Genomic DNA, 18,030 nt, shown 5'->3' on the forward strand with positions numbered 1-18,030 from the left:
CAACGCCAGTCTAACTTATGCAAACCGCACGGCAGCGTTTGGCCGACAATGACGTGCCGTAGCCTATAAAAAGGCTGCCACTTGTCAACATCACCATCATGCCGAAGACAATTTCCAAGACCGCTGCCAAGAAGTATGAGAGCAGTGACGAAGGGATCCATCACCACCCACAGCCTCCCCCTCCCACTCTCACTCTGATGGTGATGACGCAGGTTGTAACACCTCTTCCCGTCCTGTTAGTTCCATTCCCCAAAGTTGTTTGAGTATTATTAAAGTGTTGCACTGTGCAATACCACTTGAAGGAATACGTTTATTATCGTTCATTGCTGGGGTGTGGTGTCATTATGACGGATGATCATGTATTTCCAGCAAACGCTAACTTGGACAGTAACATGCTGTATTTCTCCATTCTTTTTGAATGTAAATACTCCTATGCACTTTATGTCGACCTGATCAATAATGCTTGATTAAAACGTGCATTGTTTCTCTCAGACGAAGAGCAAAAAAACAAAAAAAAAATGTTAGTTCCATTCCCAGTGTCACAGTGCCCTCTACTGGTCAAGCATGTACAGTATAAATAAGGCGTTCCTACAAGGCACACCATGATGTACTGTATAATGTAATCTATGCAAAAACAACAGCCTCCATCTCCTCTCAGTCAACGCTTCCCAAGAAGAGAGCCAAGAAGATACAGTTTTGTCTCAAGGTATCTTGACGTATTACGACTTGCGCGTAACTTACAAATAACGTGTCTGAACGGGCGTCAACGATCGCATAACTTATTGCCCGCGTATGCGGGACGTATGAATCATACGTTGACATACGTCGAAAAGTTTTGTGCATGCACAAAATTTTTGGACGACTTGGACGTACTACGACGTATGCCGGCGTGCTTCAGCGTGCTCTTAACTTATGCAAAACTTACCCATAACTTATTCGACGTACACCAGCGTATTGGCCAAATTTTTCATACGTTGGCGTGAGTTGGCTAAATCGTCAAGGTGTGACAGGGCCTTCAGGTATGGTATGATATCGACAGAATTTTTTAAAATGATCATACCCGAGTCCTTATGACTAAGGTCAAGCACACCTGTTGTGGGTGTGCGAGGTTAGTCTGTCGTATTTAGTGTGAGTGGGTAACAAACTAACAACAGACTTAACAACTCACAAGTTCTGACATAAGTCATTGTCCGAGAAGTGTTTCTTGTGTCTGGTAATATGGCGGCCGCGTGGCTTCACAAGTCATTGACCAATGGTGTATCCAGATTTATTAGTACAGATCAGTGGTTGAAACACACAGCAACACACATTTTGACCAATCATGTGCAGCTCAACATGTTGACTTTAAAGAGCCGGCTCTCATCACAAAGCTGATGTTTTGCACACTTCCTGAGTGCCCCTCTTTATGGTAGGGTGTTCACTTTGGGAAAATCTTTCTTTGACGACAAATTGTGGTGGGCCCATGCTGCCGTAATGTGACTCTTAGGGCAGTTTCAGGTGATAATGGATCGTTGTAAAAGGTAAAGGGTTTGTTGTTTGTTACATCATGATGTGTCATGATGTATAAAGCACAAGTGCACTCGAGGTGTTTGCCTTCGCTCCTTTTGTTTCTCAGCAAGATGGACTATTGGACTTTCATTAAGTGAGTCTTTAAAAAACGTGTTAGTTAACTGAGTATTGTGACGAAAATGTGTTTTGGTGAATTGTCGTCTACTCTTGTTCGTGTTAACTTTTGTTTCCCTTTAAATCCAGCGAGGAGAAAGCAACTTACAGCGTGACCGATCCCGGTTACCTAACAGAAGCTGAGGGCCCTACTGGTATGTGCGGTTGTGTCAAAAGTCGAGTTGTTGTGGAAGATGTTTGCTTTGAAAATAAACTCATCTCTCTCATCTTCGCCAGCAAAATGTTGGCCGATGGGTTCACCACTGACACTTTAAAGTGGTTAACCATTCTCAACAATGGCTAGGTTGGTTAACTGCTGGTTTTCCACTGCATAGGCCACCATTAGGGGCCTCTTGCAATGGCTGAAGTTGGTTGATCACAATTAGACAGTTTTTACTGGCATTTACCACTTCTGCAGCGGTTTACCAGTTAGGCCAACGCAATAATGGTCATTACAGAGCTACTTGGACATTGTCTAAAATGTCCAAAATGCCTCTGATGGTGGCCTATGCAGTGGTAAACCAGTAATTAACCTTTCTCAAAAGTTTTAGCCACTTTTTGGATTGCTTAACCGCTCTGAGGCACCCCCTGGTGGTGGTGGCGGCCAATGCAGTGGCTAATCTCGCCGCAGATTCACATTTGTCAGGGATACGAAACAAAATTCAACGTTTTGTATGCTGCCCATTTGTGTGCTGAAAACTTTTTTACATTTTAACATTTACATTTTTACACTGGCATATAGATTTCATTTTACTGAGGTGGTTCATCGGGTTTGTTTCAGCACTGTTGGCCCCACCCCTGCCTGAATTTTCTGTCCCCAGCGCTCCACCAGCCAAAATGTTGGACAACATGCCCGGCCATGGAGACACTGTGGCTGGGGAAGGAGGTACAGTATGGAGCCCCAGCCACTTGTGGATATTTCACTGCATGTAAATGAAAACATTAATACGGCCTTTGCCATGTCAGGCGGTGTATTTCATACCTGGGCTTTCAGTCGGGACTTAAGCGACTTAATCCACCTCTTAATACCACCACTATCACGTCACAATTATACAAACCATCAATAATACATAAAAATGCAATATAAGAAGGTGTGGTATTACGGAATTGGGGGTTAATCACTCTTATTTCTGACGCAACAAACACAATTAACCCTTTATCTTGGAATGCAGCGTATTTAAACAACTACAAACTCCAAACCTTTACAACGTAATCTGGTCAGTTCAGAATGGATATTTATCCAACAACATGACAAAAAAAATACAAAAACCAAATAAAAATAGATCACGCTCACCACTGTCTCATAAACTTTGGTCTGGAAACACATGTGCGTTCATGTGAATGTGACTAAGATGCTTGCATATTCCGCTGTGGAACACATACGTAAACAAGATGGCCGCTGCGCTCCGTCGCGGAAGTAGATGCGAGCGTCTTCGTCACTCACACACATGAACGCACAGGCGACGGGATACGCCGGGAGACAAATATATCACGCCAAGCATTTTGTGAGGTCAGATTTTTTTTGAGAAGGCATTTTTGTGATGTACAATATTAATGTTTTGAACGCATATTGTTTTGAGAAGCCAAACTCTTTACTTAATTGTCCCCAGCAACTAAGTGGAACTACATTCGATTTAGGAGACCAAGTGGGGGGTAAATCTCTGTAATGGGGATGTCATACAACTTCACATCAAAAAATCCAAACTATCCCTTTAAGAGAAGTTAAAAAATAGCAAGAGTGTACAACACTGATGGATCTTAAGGAAAAGGTTTTAAGTAGAGCTTCAAAATGCAAAAAGCTGAAATGGGATTGAAAGTAAAAAAAAAATTCAGTAAGCAATTTATTGCAAACAAGCATTAAAGTGAAATAGGCTGTTGAAAAGCTGATGAAAAGTTTAAGACCCCAGCCTTTAAAAGGCCAAATCTTGGAAAAATTGTGGATTCAATGTGATTTTCTTTCATGTATTCAATTCACACTGTCATGATCTCTTGACGGCAAAGGCAAAAAAGCTTTCTCTTGGAACGCGGTGGGACTGTTAAAGAGATAGTTAAGATTTTTTGTCATGAAGTCGTATGACACCCCCATCAGCAGTGTACTACACCAACAGTACCTACCCCACTTGCTGCTTCAAGTGCTTTGTATCTTTCTCTGCTTCAAGTCTCGTGATGTCAGCTTTGCGTTTTGGCAGATGCTCATTCATGTAGCGTCTACATGAGTCTACTTCGTAGACATTTGTGCCTCTCATCTTCTTTCCCTGTTTCAGCAGTGCAGTTTTGAATTCCCTGTTGGTGAACTTAATGATGACAGGTGTGGTGTTGTTTCTGCTCCATAGTGGGATGCAAGTTTCGATGGTGTTGATCTCTACCTCCACCTCCTTTGAATGTAGGAAGTTGGCAATCTCTTGCTTTGTTAAACGGACGACCATATCCTCTGGTTCTCCTCTGTTATGAGCTGCTCTCTTTTGGCCTGGGTGTAAGTTGGAGCCCTGTGATGATCACTTCATTCATTCGTGCGTTCTGATTCAGCTCATCAATTATATTTTTCATTTGCTCAATGATATTTTTCTTAGCTTCCTTCTGGTGGTGTGCAAGGCAGCATATCCACTAATAGAGCCTCGATATCATCCTGTAGGACATTGATATCCTTGCATAATGCTCTTATTTTCTTCCATTGGGTTTTTTAACTTAAGCGCAGCACGCAGGGCAGCATTGTCTTCCGATAATGCCTTGATATCATCCTGCAGAACCTTGATATTGTTGCATAATGATCTATTTTTCTTCAATAGGGTTTTTAACCAGTGTTTTCATTTTGCTTAGTGCATTGGTGTCCTTGCTTAGTGGTCTATTTTCCTCTCTAAGGTCTATGACATCACCATGGAGCCTCAAGATGATATCGCTGAGGTTGATGTTCTGCGAACTTAAATGTTGAATATGTGTATACAGAAAACTTTCTTGCACTATTGCATTATTGTGCTACTGTACGCTCTTGCATTTCATTCATCTCGTCTTTCTCCCACAAGACGTGTAATAATATGAAATCCTACTCATCCAACAGCCAGACTAACCCTTTTTCTGATTTTGAATCCGTATTTCCAGGGCCAGTATCTTTCTCTTTGAGTTTGACATTGTTGCTAGGCAACCTCTTTGAACTTCAGCAGTTAGCCTGTTAGCTTGAGTGCGAGCAGCTATTAGCACTTGTAACTTGTTTATTTCAAGGAATCTGTACCTCTTTCCTATGCGAGTTCAAGTTGAGGGAATCAGCAAGCAGTCTTGGTCTTGTGCTTGTGAACTGTAGTCAGGAGAGCACCAAAATAGTTAACATTTCTACTATTGTCAGCAGAGCTCTTGCCATGTGAATGTCCTCTCCAGTCAACAACTAGGAAAGAAAAAAAAGTCTCCTTATGGAACAAAAAAGTCAAGTGATAGACCCAAAAAAAGTCACCAACCATGAGCTGGAGGATCCGATTGGCTGTCTGTCAAGACAAGGGACGATCCTCGGCCTCATTTCTATGTGTACATAGAAAGTTTTATCATCAATGCTCATGAAAAATGGGAGCAGAAAAGTGTTGGGTTTTTTGTGTGTGTGAGTATGTCCAGTATGCTAGTATATACGTATACTTTTTAATAGCACCATCTGGCTCTCACAGTGTCTGCTGAGAAATGTTCTGGATGGAGTGAGAAGTATACAGTGTCTGACAAAGGTGAGTACACCGCTTACATTTCAGCAACCATTTTATTACAGTTTATCTTGGACAATCTATTGAAAGTAAGTGTAGTAGTCGTGCCCCCGGGATGCAGTGAATGAAGTACAGGTAAGAGTCTAATGATTCAGCAGGTGAAGCGGAGGTGGCAAAGACTTGACAAACAGCGAAGCACCGTGAGGAGTGTTGCTCTAACAAAAAGCGAAGTGCTGCGAGGAGAGGAGCAGCACTGGAGTAGCATAAGAAGATGCAGTGGAATGCATCCAAAGCTAGGTTTAATGAATGTCAGACCGTCATACAAGACGTGTGTCAAAATCTCATACAATGAACCAGCAACTCCAAAGTCCACACACATGCTATAATAAACCTAATTATCATTGAGCACCAGCTGTGACTGGCAACTTCCTCAGAAAGGAGTATAGAGAACTCGAGCACATAACAGAAAATAGGGAAAACAGGAAATAAATTGAGTATTTGAGCAGAAAAAAAATGTATCATTGACAATGAGTCAACTCACAGATGGTCTAAATAGCTGGCAACACAAGTGCATACAAAGATAACTGTCTTACCTGCAGTCAAGTGCGGTGGTGTGTCATCGCCTGGGGCTGCATAAGTGCAAGTGCAGGTCGTTACTCTTACCAGTCTTACGTGATATTAAGACAAAAATGGCTGTGTTTTAAGGGGACAGTAAAAAGTGGTCAGTCACTTCATTAAGCATCAGTATAGTGTGAACACTTAAGGTGGCTTGAATAAAGGGGATGCACTATCCCTTACAAGACCATAGGACCTCATTGAATGTATCATCAACTTCTATTAGTACTCTATTAGTACTTGTTGTACCATACAGCCATGCATGAAATTTGAAATAATGACATTTAACTCTCTGCTTCTGCCATCTGAGGATTTGTGTCTCCTTCGATGCCCATCCACACTACTCTTCAGCCCCAATATGGAGCTTACCAACAGCAGTGGAAGTAAGGCTCAAACTATGATTGCAAACCCAGTGCTCTTGCAGCTGAGACAATGCATATGTGGATCTCATTCATTTGCAGCTTTTGCAGTATGCCGTTCATAAATGAGATTACAGCACGAGAAGCCATTGCTCTGTGGGCCTCCAGCAAATGTTCTTACAATTTTGCACCAAAAGATGGGATGATCACCACCATGGAGGCTTTTAATACCTATAGGGTATGTGCGTGTACGTGACGGTACATGGCAAACAAAAATGTCATTAGACCACCGCAATTTAAATGTTTTTTTTTTCCAGTACCGCCTGGAAACCTTCACTGAGTCGCGATCTGCGGAGTGGAGTCACGAGCCGTACAATGGTATGTCACTGTTACCTTGTTTATCTCCTACCTTGCAACTGTCAGATTATCATTGTTAGTAGAGCCCGACCAATATCGGCAGGCCGATATACACTAGGTCCCCAACTTACGAACATGAAGGCTGCAAACAAAGACAAGGCTGCAAACCAAAAACAGAGCAATGTGGTCTATTCCATCCACTGTAAAGATGAGGAATGCAATGAGCACTACATTGGGGAAACTAAGCAAATGCTCCAAAAAAGGCTTTATCAACATCGCAGGGACAATTCGAGTGGTCCTCAATCAGCAGTACATCTACACCTTAAAGCTACCAATCACTCTTTTCAGGACAGCGATGTAAAGATTTTGGCCAAAGAAAACAGATGGTTTGAAAGAGGAGTAAAGGAAGCTATTTTTGTCAAACAACAGAGCCCATCATTGAATCGGAATGGTGGTTTGAGGTTTAATTTGGACCCTGTGTTCAGCAGGTTACTGAGACCAAAACCCACAGCTCTTAGTCTTGCAAATGAGGTGAAGCCAGGGCCGAGCCAGAACAATAGATGCTAACGAGCCAGTATCACAGTCGTTCATACCCAACTCAGGGAGCGACACTTCCTTTTATCGGAGGTGTTAATAGCAGGAGAGGATTAGACCACAACTCCGCCCAGGCTTAGTGTAAGGAACCAATAGAAGGAGGGGGTTTGCACACCAATTCCGCCCACTCTTACTGTATTTAAGGCCTAGGCTACCAGCACTTATTAGTTCGCTGACGAAGCTTTTTGGATGAGGAGCGAAACGTCCGACACCTTCACAGAAGTACAGATGACGTCTCAAGAAGCCTTTTCCTCGATGGACAACTCCTGTACGACTGAGAGCCTACACAGACGTGTAGCTGATACAGTATATATATCTTTCTGCTGCGCTGGGATCCATGTGTGTGTGCTGCCTGCATGCACCTGGCCCTTCCCCCTCTCACACACAGCAGCGCTCTCCCTCTGCCGCTCTCTGCCGTAGGAAGAGACGCTTTAGTCATGAAAAGAAACTGCATTTTTGTACACGCTGTCAGGACACATCAAGGAGAACATTCTAGAACATTCTAGCTTTCCTGACTACACCTCATGAACACAAGATCAGCACTGCTTGCTGAATCCCCCAACTTTAACTTGGATAGGCGAGAGGTACAGATTCCTTGAAATAAACTAGTTACAAGTGTCGATACCTGCTAGCAAGTCAAGCTAACTGCTGAAATTTAAAGCGGTTGCCTAGCAACAATGCCAAACACAAAGCAAAATGATAATGGCTCTGGTTTTACGGACTCAAAATCAGATAAAAAAAAAAACAACTCCAGGAATCAAAGATTTTCTCAAGAAGACACAAGAGAACGCCGACTCAGATTAAAAAAACAACTCCGGGATTTGAAGATTACTCTTGAAGAGTACTCTTATTACAAATAGTGCAAGGAATTGAGAATCTGCAGTTAAAATCGGTGCAAAATTCTGCAAATATAAGGATGAATGTATCGCTTCTGAAAGCAGAAATGACATTTAATTACAATAGCCTCCATGAAATGATCATGGATGTCCATAATGGTGTCACAAACATTATGGAAGAAAACATACCAAATCACTAAAAAGAAGTCAAGGAGTTGCGGACCTGAGTGCTGCTCTTAAGGAGGTCAAAACCCCTGTAGAAGATATCAAGAATCTGCAGGACGGCATTAAGGAACTGTTGAAAGACAATGCTCCCTTGCGCTCTGCTCTTAAGGAAGCTAAAAACCCTAAAGAAAATACAGCATTATGCAAGGATGTTAGGGCTCTGCAGGATGATATCAGGGCATTATTGAAAGACAACGCTACCTTGCGCACTGCTCTCAAGGAGGCTATAAACCCTATGGAAGCTGCCTTGGGCGTTGCTCTTAAGGAGGTTTAATGACTCTATGGAAGAAAATAGAGCATTATGCAATGATATCAACATTCTACAGGATGATATCAAGGCACTATTGAAGGATAAAGCTGCCTTTTGCACCACCCTTGAGGAAGAGAAAGCAAATGAGAATATCACTAAGCAAATGAATGGATGTAGATATCAACAGCTTGGACACTTGTGTCCCACTATGTAGCAGAAACAACACCACACCTGTCATCGTTAAGTTCACTAACAGGGAATTCAAAACTGCACTGCTGAAACAGGGAAAGAAGCTGAGAGGCACAAACGTCTACATGAATAAGCATGTGACAAAACGCAATGCCGACATCGCCAACAAAGCACGAGACTTGAGGAAGCAGAGAAAGATACAAAGCACTTGGAACACCAACGGTAAAATCTTCATCAAATTAAATGGAGGTCCAGGAGAAGCAAGGTGCTTGTGGTCAACGATATCAACGATCTGGATACATATTAAAGATCACATTACTATGACAATGAGGACAATGGAGGATGTAACGTACAAGAAAGAACCATGCAGCTAGAAGGACTACATTGAATAACAATGACCTCAAAATAATTGTTGCCAGGGCCAGCTCAACAAAGAAATCAAATGAGGAACTCATGTATCTACAAGTACATTCAGTGACACTCACAGTGCAACACCAAAGACGGAGGATGTGGATATCAACAGGGGAGAAAGGAAAGGATAAAAAAGAAAAGGAAGGAGGAAAAAAAAAATATATATATATATATTTTTTTAAATACTGTAATTACCCTCTGTTGTACTTTTGCACCTGCACGTCGACTACCGCATCTTGGGATCGCTCAACGTTCCCTAACAGATGGTATTGTTAGTTTACTACGACCTTCGCACCGCCTCCTCACTCTATTGTTCACGTACACACCCATTCATGGCTGCTTCACGCGTATCCTGTTAGATCCCATTCCTCAGGCTCGTTCACTAAAATTTTTATTTCTTTCTTTTAAAATTGTGTTTAAAAAAAATCAAAGATGGAAATTAATTTTTAAAAATATTTATCCGCTACTTATATTTTTATAATTGTATTACCTTCTTTGAATTAATTTTTAAAATTATTTTTAAACACTACATTTTTTATTTTTGTGAACATGTTAATATGTGCGCACACAAATACAAAATGGCCACCAAACTGTCTATAGTGGCCACTTTTGCCGTTTCCCTTCAGCGGCCGCTATAGACAGGTTTGACTGTATATGTGTACCTGTATACTGTATATGTGTGTAAGTATGAAGAGGGGGTAGGATTAAATAAGCTCTGCTTCTTCCTACTCCTTTTCGGACATGTGGAACTGTGACTGTAACATGAAGCATTCAATGTACAATATGCATGTTCGAAATAAATTAAACCATAACCATAACCATAGTTTTCATGCAAATTTTAGAGAGCGTAATACAGCGATTTAACGTCGTATGAGTTGCTGTTAATTCACATGTCCACCATTGTCTCAGACTGTACAGGGTTTTAAAAGTGAAATGCAGATATACACAGTGTCCCACTTCAGAATTCCATGTAGGATTTCCAAGGGCTCATCCATTCATAAGTTAATGTCTTCATTCAAATCATTTTGAAAATGTTCTCAGTAATGTATTTAGTTGTCATTTGATATATTGCATGTTTTGAAAGCAGCTGCATCGTTACATAACATTTTTAGTCCCTTGTATTGAGTCCAGTAACGTGATGCTTGCTTTGATTATTTCTAATTTTGTTGTCAACTTCTTTTTCCACTTTTAAATGCTTGCTGCAGCATTTGTTTTTCAGCTGTTTGCAAATACTCAGTGGCTGCAGCTTGAACTTTTCGATAGCTAGTAAATATGACTAATTGATATTGGTAACATGTTTTTGCGAATATCCGTCCATTCATCCATATTCTATGCACTTTCTATAAGACTTTTATAAACACTTCAGTTTAGTATTAGTTGAGAAACATCTCACATTTGCCTGTGTATTATCACTTTAAGACCAATGCAGCCACTTGTTTGTATTTTAAAATGCTCAACTATAGTATCAAACTCTAGGCTAATTACCAAAATGCACTAAATGTATATATTTTCATTTGACAAGCAGGAGGGAAGAGTAAAGTGTAGAGGAGTTGAGCATTTTAAAACAAAACCAAGTGGCTGCACTGGGCTGAAAGTGATAATACATAGGCCAATGTGAGGTGTTTTTCAACTAATACATGAATTGTTTATAAAAGTCTTAGCGCATAGAATATGGATGGATTTGTGGACAATATTTGAGAGAAATGGTGATATTGTGTATGTGGAAAAAGTTTTAGATCTTTGTGTTCATCTTATAAAAAATGGGAGCAAAAACAAAAGTGTTGCGTGTGTATTTTGACTGTATTTTGAGAATTGTAAGAATTTATGTTCATGTACAGTATATATACTGTATATACTGTGTATATCAATGCTCTTTTTTCATATATTGGCCGATGTATCGCTTATTGGCTGATAAATCGGATATCGGCTTTTTTTCAGCCAATATCGGCGTCTGCCCCAAAAATCCTATATCGGTCGGGCTCTAATTGTTAGTGTTACTCATTTTGTCTTCCATCTATTTTCTATGCCGCTTATCCTCATTAGGGTCGCGGGGGTATGCTGGAGCCTATCCCAGCTGACTTCGCTGGGGTACACCCTGCCTCTCGCAGGGTCGCCAGCCAATCGCAGGGCACATATAGACAAACAACCGATCACACCTATGGACAATGTAGAGTGGCCAATTAACCTAACATGTTTTTGCTACATGGGAGGAAACCGGAGTACCCGGGGAAAACCCACACACGCACAGGGATAACATGCAAACTCCACACAGAAATGCCCACTTATTGATTTATTGAAAAAGTTATTAATTGCTTAACTCTGCCAGCACTCGGCTGTTTAAGATAGCAAGCATGTTACGTTCTTTTGAACAGGCCAACCAGTGGATGCATGCGGTCAACCACCTCCAGAACCCTGGAATATTGCTGCAACACCCCCCATTTATTTTGTGGATGGCCAGCAGGTCATCAGAGTTCCCTACACTTCATTTTTGAAGGTTTATAACTATCTCTTATCAATTTCAAACATGTTCAGACAAGAATCTGTCTTCTCCTAATGGAGAGCTTTTGATGAACAGAGCTGCCACGTTTGCCAAGAAATGGGGAAAAAACCTTGCAATGACTGTGACTGGAATCGTGATTGCATGAGGATGAACAAGTAAGACATTTCTCTTCAGCTCATTTAATTTCTCAAGGTTTTGTGATGATGAGTCTCATTTCTACGCGGTTGTCACAGCTGCCGCCACTGCCAGGGGCAAGGATTCACGGAATGTCCCACATGTCAAGGACGACGGCAGCTTTTGGTCTACATGAAACTGACTGTAACATGGTGCTGTTTCACTTACTGTCACGCGAACACGGCTGCACTCTTGACTTTATTATGCCAAATTGTAACAATTACCAAAACAAACTATTATTGCAGGACAAACAACTGTGATGACTATGTGGTGGAACAGCCCAGTGGCCTAAAGGTGGATAACCTCAGTAAAGTGTCTGGTGTGGAGCTTTTCAGAGACTGTCAGTACTTGGTAAGATGGGGGTTTTTTTTTCAGTAAAATGTTTTTCCGAGCTCATTTTCTCACAGTGCATGATTTAATTTACAAATTGTCCACAAAACGTATTGGGGCACGTCAAACCTGGAAGAGAAACTAGAAAGAAATTTGAGTTAGTCTCACTGTTTTGCAGCTACAATAGTAGCGTTCTCTCTTCTGTCTGTGAGAACTTTTGTCCATTCATCCAGAACAACCTCAACAGGTCAGAGGCCAAGGTCAAATAGCACATGTCCAACAGTTAACTGCCCAAAGTGCTGTACAGGAGCCAGTAAAACACAAAACTACACAACACAGCTGATAATAAATTATACAACGGAAAGGTAAAAACGATGGACAAAAATAATAACACTAATAAAACAGTAAAAACAATAATAAAAAAAACATTTAAAAAACAATGCCCAGGTTAACCTGTGTGGAAAGCCAGTCCATAAAAGTAAGATTTCAATAAAGATTTAAAATGCTCCAGTGATTGTGCAGATCTAATGTTTAAGGGCAGGTCATTCCAAAGTTGCGAGAGTTAAGATTAGATCTAGGAGTGGTTAAAAGGAGCTGTGAGCTGGACCTCATAGTTCTAGCGGGAACGTAAACAGTAAGTCAGATACTGTAAGTATGAGGGAGCAAGACCAGGTCGGTGATGCTCACGATCAAAAAGGTATTTGAGGGGGTTGAGTTGGGTGCACACTGCAGAACTCCTCACAAACCTCATCGAGTCGTGGCTTTATGGACTTGCTTTGTGCGCTGAGGCACAGTCCTGCTAAAACTGAAGAAATGCCTTCCTCAAACTACTGGAAGCACAAAAGTGTCAAGCATGTGTGCCTGTCCCTTTGTATATAGATAGTGTGTGTGTACTAATGAGTGTTTTCCTCGGGGCTGTAATCTATTTGAGGTGTGGGTGTATGTACATACACGTCATTGTCTGATTTGCATTATTGACCGTGACTCAAAACTCTGGTCAGAGTGGAGATTTTCAAAAACTCAAGTGTTTGTGTGATGATGGGTAAAAGTGAGCTTTTTCATTTATGTCATAAGAAATGTGCGACAGAACAGAACATGATGTTATTGGCTTAAGGGTGTTGATCTCATTTTGTGCAGCGGTAGACACGCGTGCATGCGCCTTATAACGCGCACGGGTGATTTTAAAAAAAAAAAGTTTTCCTGGGCTTTATGTAAAGATAACGTACACGCCATTGTAAATGTCATAGCTCATTATATGGATGAACACGTGTTATAATGTGCAACCAAGGTATGACATCTACTGGGCGGAGTTGAGACGACAAGCTACACAGACAGTCTTATTACGTGTTTGTGAGCGAGGACTAACACATAGTGTCAAATCTAAAAATAAAAAAAATGTAAAAATGTTGCAGTGGCGGGTGAAATCTAGCTGTGGCAAACCACTATAATTAAATGAATGTACGGCTAACACTGGTAATAGATTACATGCCACGGTGTAAATTAAACTTTGTCGCTGACAAGTTTAGCATGCCTAGAGGTTTTTCTATCAATCAAAGTTTACTTACTGTATACAGTTGTCCCTCGCTACATCATGGTTCGAACATCGCTCCCTCACTCTATGGCATTTTAATTAACAGTAATTAATACATGATGGCTGTCCCATGGTTGACTGGCCTATTATGGCATTACATTACCTTGCCACTGCATGTAGTCAGCAATGGCATGTCCGGCATGATAGAGTTCATGATGTGGTACGTTTTTGGCTTTTGTCCTTCTTCCCCACTCTGTTTGAAACCTTTTCTTAAGTTTATAATAAATAAATTGAAGCCTAACTCGATAGCTCACGAGCATGCTGTGTTTACAGACGTGGCCATCGTGGCTATTAGCGATATTGTGTAAACAAAGAATAACAGGAGTGTAAAAGTGAATATAGGGGTGTTATTTCAAGCCTACGGAGCTCTAATAATGGTACAAATTGTGTTTAGAAAGTCATAAACAGGTTTTCTATGCTCCAACTACGAAAATGTCCTGTTTATGAGTATTGAATCCTACTTCGGAGATTTACTTAGTGATCGGGTCTGGAAGTCCAATTAACAGCGACAAACGAGGGATGACTGTCCGGTACTGTGTTTTGCTGTCACATGCTACATGAGGAGAAACTTGGATGAAAAATGTATTTAGACTTCAGTGTGTTGTTCTTTTCAGTATGCAAAGTCCATTCCAGTATTTAAAGGTTGTGTTAAAACTCCCCCACCCCTCTTACAATATATTGTATGACTTTGTCCAGGTGTACCCGGTTTGTGGTTTCCCAGACACTGCTGTGGTAAATGCTGCTCAGCGTTTAGTCCGCGAACACCAGGGCAATTTTGCCCTGACGTCTCTCATTCTGCGACAGGTAATTGTGCACTCTCTACATTTATAGCGCCAGTTAATGTGGTAAAACATCATTTTATCCTTGGTAATGGAAGAAATGTCTGATGGCATTTTGGTAACACACCCATTCTGCTGCTTTGTCTCCAGCGTCAAATTATTGAGCTGATCCCTGTGACCAAGGTTACCTACTTGTGGAAAGAGGAAAAAAAAGTACTCTTTGTTTATGGAACTGAACTGGAGGTCCGTGCAGACAACCACCCCCCCATTAGTTGCTGTACCTTGATGTAACTGCAGAAGCCGTCATCCTGTCTGCCTGTTGCGACTGTGAAATCATTTCATTTGGTGTTTGCCAGTGTATGTTTCTTCTGGAAAGCCACGAATGATGCGAATTTCAGCTATTTTAAGGGAAACAATTCTTTTGGCTCAGCTCAAAGAGACTGCTCTCGTCTCCCAAGTGACTCCGCAGGGTTTTTGTTGTTGTTGCTCAATTAATTCATGAGGAAATTATGTGTAAAATGAATTTGTAAGGTAAACATGTCAAATCAAATGCTCACTGTGTGTACAGTATGTTCAACATGGAACTGATTACTACAAAATAAAAAAATACAAAACCGAGACCCATCTCAATTAAGACGAAAAGATGCAATGTGATTGTGTGTATTGTTTGTACATTTCCAACTATTAACGGTGAAACAACATCAACAAAGCATGGCAGGGTGGAGAGCGTCTGCACTCCCCGACCTGTTCCTGGAGCACACCTGTTTGCGCATCGGCTTGTCGTGCGCTGATCAGATGAGAGGGCATTTAAACACAAGCCTGTAGTGGCTCGAAATCTTTGTTGCTCCCGTGCGTTGGTTCCTCTCCTCTCTGGTGGGTCCGTGGGAGTTGTGCTCGTGACGGCGTTTGGAGTGGCCGTTTGTGCAGCGGTCACCTGGTGTTCCCGCTACTGTGCTTTTGCGGGTGAGTTCTACGCACATCTTCTACGTGAGATGTGCGCGAACAACTTGAGCCAACTGGTTCGAGAAAGGGTTCATTTCTCGAAGCTTCATGTGCACACGAAACCCCCTACTGGCCAGGTGTATAATCACAGGCAGCTGTTTCTGAACCACATTGTGTAGGATTCATTGAATTTTTGTGTCCATGAATAACAAAATGTATGACCAAATAATGTCTCCACATACTGTAAATGACCACATATTTGTATAATAAAATAGTTATTGAATGTATTGTTTGTGTACATTTTCCCCAAATGGTACTATCATATATGGCAGGTTGTGTGATGTTTTTCTGTCACTTGAGAAAGATGGCATGGCAGAGGACAGTGAAAGTGCTTGTGGAACTACAGTATGAAGAAGGCACTGAATATGCTTGTGTAACTAGGACAATGATGTATGGGACGGGAGATTTTATTCATTTTTATTAAGAAATAACACTTTCTCAACAGTTTTTGGCTGGTATTAAACGATTTCTTTTTTGGCACAACTTCTCCAGCCTTTGAAGCAGGCAGACAAGCAGGTTCAGTGTGTGGGCGATGCAAATATGATTCAAGATTCAAGAGTTTTATTGTGATATGCACAGTAGAACAGGTAGTTCTGCCATGCAATGAAATTCTTGTTCTGTTCATTCTCCCAACAGAACGAAAGAAAGAAAAACACAAGAAAATGAGAACAGGAGAAACATTAATAACAATAAATTAAGCAACAACAACAGAAGAGACATTAGCTTTTCCAAAATGGGGACTTGGAAGAGCCTTCAAAGCACCTTTCATGTTGCTGTAGACTTTGTTACAGGATGCTATTTGCCCTCGGACAAACAAAACACAAATATACTTAATAATCCTTATTACTATTTTTAAATTTTTATAAAAATTCAACCTTAGTGGGGATCTGCACTTACTGAATGACCTTCTGGTTTTATATGGTCATTAAAGTATTGCTAAAACAACACATCTAATGATGGCCAAAGACTTTTGCACAACCCACATATCCAATTCAAAACAGCAGCATCTCCCTTATTATGTATTTGCTGGTAACATTTGGGGAGAACAGTCCCGAGGCTCTGTGTCCACAAGACACCGAAGTCCGATCTCCCTGGCAAGCGGCAAATGTCCCCAACCGGACTGCCCAGTCCGGTATATCCTCCGTCCAGCAAGGCCTCCGCGAACACACAGCACACACATATGGTGCCGAAGCTCCAGCTTTCTCACACAGGCAACCATATTGGGAGCACCATCAGTGACCATACATGTCACCTTATTAGTGACTCGTTAGCATCTATTGTTCTGGCTCGGCCCTCAGCCCCGGTAGGAATTTTCAAAATTCCTACCTATTTCAAACCAGTAAATACCCTGAGACAAAAATGAGTGCATCCTAAAGACAAGGCTCCAAACCAAAAACAGAGCAATGTGGTCTATTCCATCCACTGTAAAGATGAGGAATGCAAAGAGCACTACATTGGGGAAACTAAGCAAATGCTCCAAAAAAGGCTTTATCAACATCGCAGGGACAATTCTAGTGGTCCTCAATCAGCAGTACATCTACACCTTAAAGCTACCAATCACTCTTTTCAGGACAGCGAGGTAAAGATTTTGGCCAAAGAAAACAGATGGTTTGAAAGAGGAGTAAAGGAAGCTATTTTTGTCAAACAACAGAACCCATCATTGAATCGGAATGGTGGTTTGAGGTTTAATTTGGACCCTGTGTTCAGCAGGTTACTGAGACCAAAACCCACAGCTCTTAGTCTTGCAAATGAGGTGAAGCCAGGGCCGAGCCAGAACAATAGATGCTAACGAGCCAGTATCAGAGTCGTTCATACCCAACTACAGGGAGCGACACTTCCCTTTTATCGGAGGTGCTAATAGCAGGAGAGGATTAGACCACTACTCCGCCTAGGCTTAGTGTAAGGAACCAATAGGAGGAGGGTGTTGGCACACCAATTCCGCCCACTCTTACTGTATTTAAGGCCTAAGCTACCAGCACTTGTTAGCTCGCTGACGAAGCTCTTCGGATGAGGAGCGAAACGTCCGACACCTTCTTCACAGAAGTACAGATGACGTCTAAAGAAGCCTTTTCCTCGATGGACAACTCCTGTACGACTGAGAGCCTACACAGTCTCATATGTACAGTTTAACTCATATGTACAGTTTAATAAGTAAAGTTATTTACACTTTAATAGTTGAATAAATAACTTTTTATGGTCGTTTGCAATATCTGTTATTTGAAAGTGTGGTTGATGTGCAACATGTATTGGTTGTCAATCTAACTGTTAGTAGCAGTCTGTCAGTCATTTCATGTCTGTATTGTCATTGGGTCTCTGTAAATGTGACAGCCAATCCAAAGTGTTGAGGGCGAGACTAAGAGCAAGTGCAGTTTAGACAGAGGGAGCCAGAAGCAGAGAGACGTGATCATCGGCGGAGTCACTGATCTGTATAATGTATCTGGATAGCTCATTGGCGATGACTTGTGAAGCACACGGCCGC

General features: G+C 41.5%; 1 protein-coding gene across 2 annotated transcripts; it reads left to right on the plus strand.

The window, feature by feature from the left end:
- Positions 1-1,402: 1,402 nt before the first annotated feature.
- On the plus strand, positions 1,403-15,161 carry LOC129188856 (protein SSUH2 homolog). 2 transcript variants are annotated; one of them, XM_054789939.1, is made up of 12 exons: positions 1,403-1,642; positions 1,753-1,817; positions 5,310-5,363; positions 6,265-6,337; positions 6,416-6,551; positions 6,631-6,691; positions 11,548-11,669; positions 11,751-11,830; positions 11,909-12,001; positions 12,095-12,200; positions 14,467-14,574; positions 14,700-15,161. In XM_054789939.1, exons 1-12 carry the CDS (start codon positions 1,557-1,559, stop codon positions 14,838-14,840), a joined length of 1,125 nt encoding a protein of 374 aa, XP_054645914.1. In that variant the 5' UTR covers positions 1,403-1,556; the 3' UTR covers positions 14,841-15,161. The 2 variants fall into 2 exon arrangements, with proteins under 2 accessions (XP_054645914.1, XP_054645915.1); XM_054789940.1 differs by lacking the exons at positions 1,403-1,642; positions 1,753-1,817 and adding an exon at positions 3,075-3,172 and having other exon boundaries at positions 14,700-15,160.
- The last annotated feature ends 2,869 nt before the right edge of the window (positions 15,162-18,030 follow it).

Source organism: Dunckerocampus dactyliophorus, chromosome 10, assembly GCF_027744805.1.
Source record: "Dunckerocampus dactyliophorus isolate RoL2022-P2 chromosome 10, RoL_Ddac_1.1, whole genome shotgun sequence".
NCBI lineage: Eukaryota > Metazoa > Chordata > Actinopteri > Syngnathiformes > Syngnathidae > Dunckerocampus > Dunckerocampus dactyliophorus.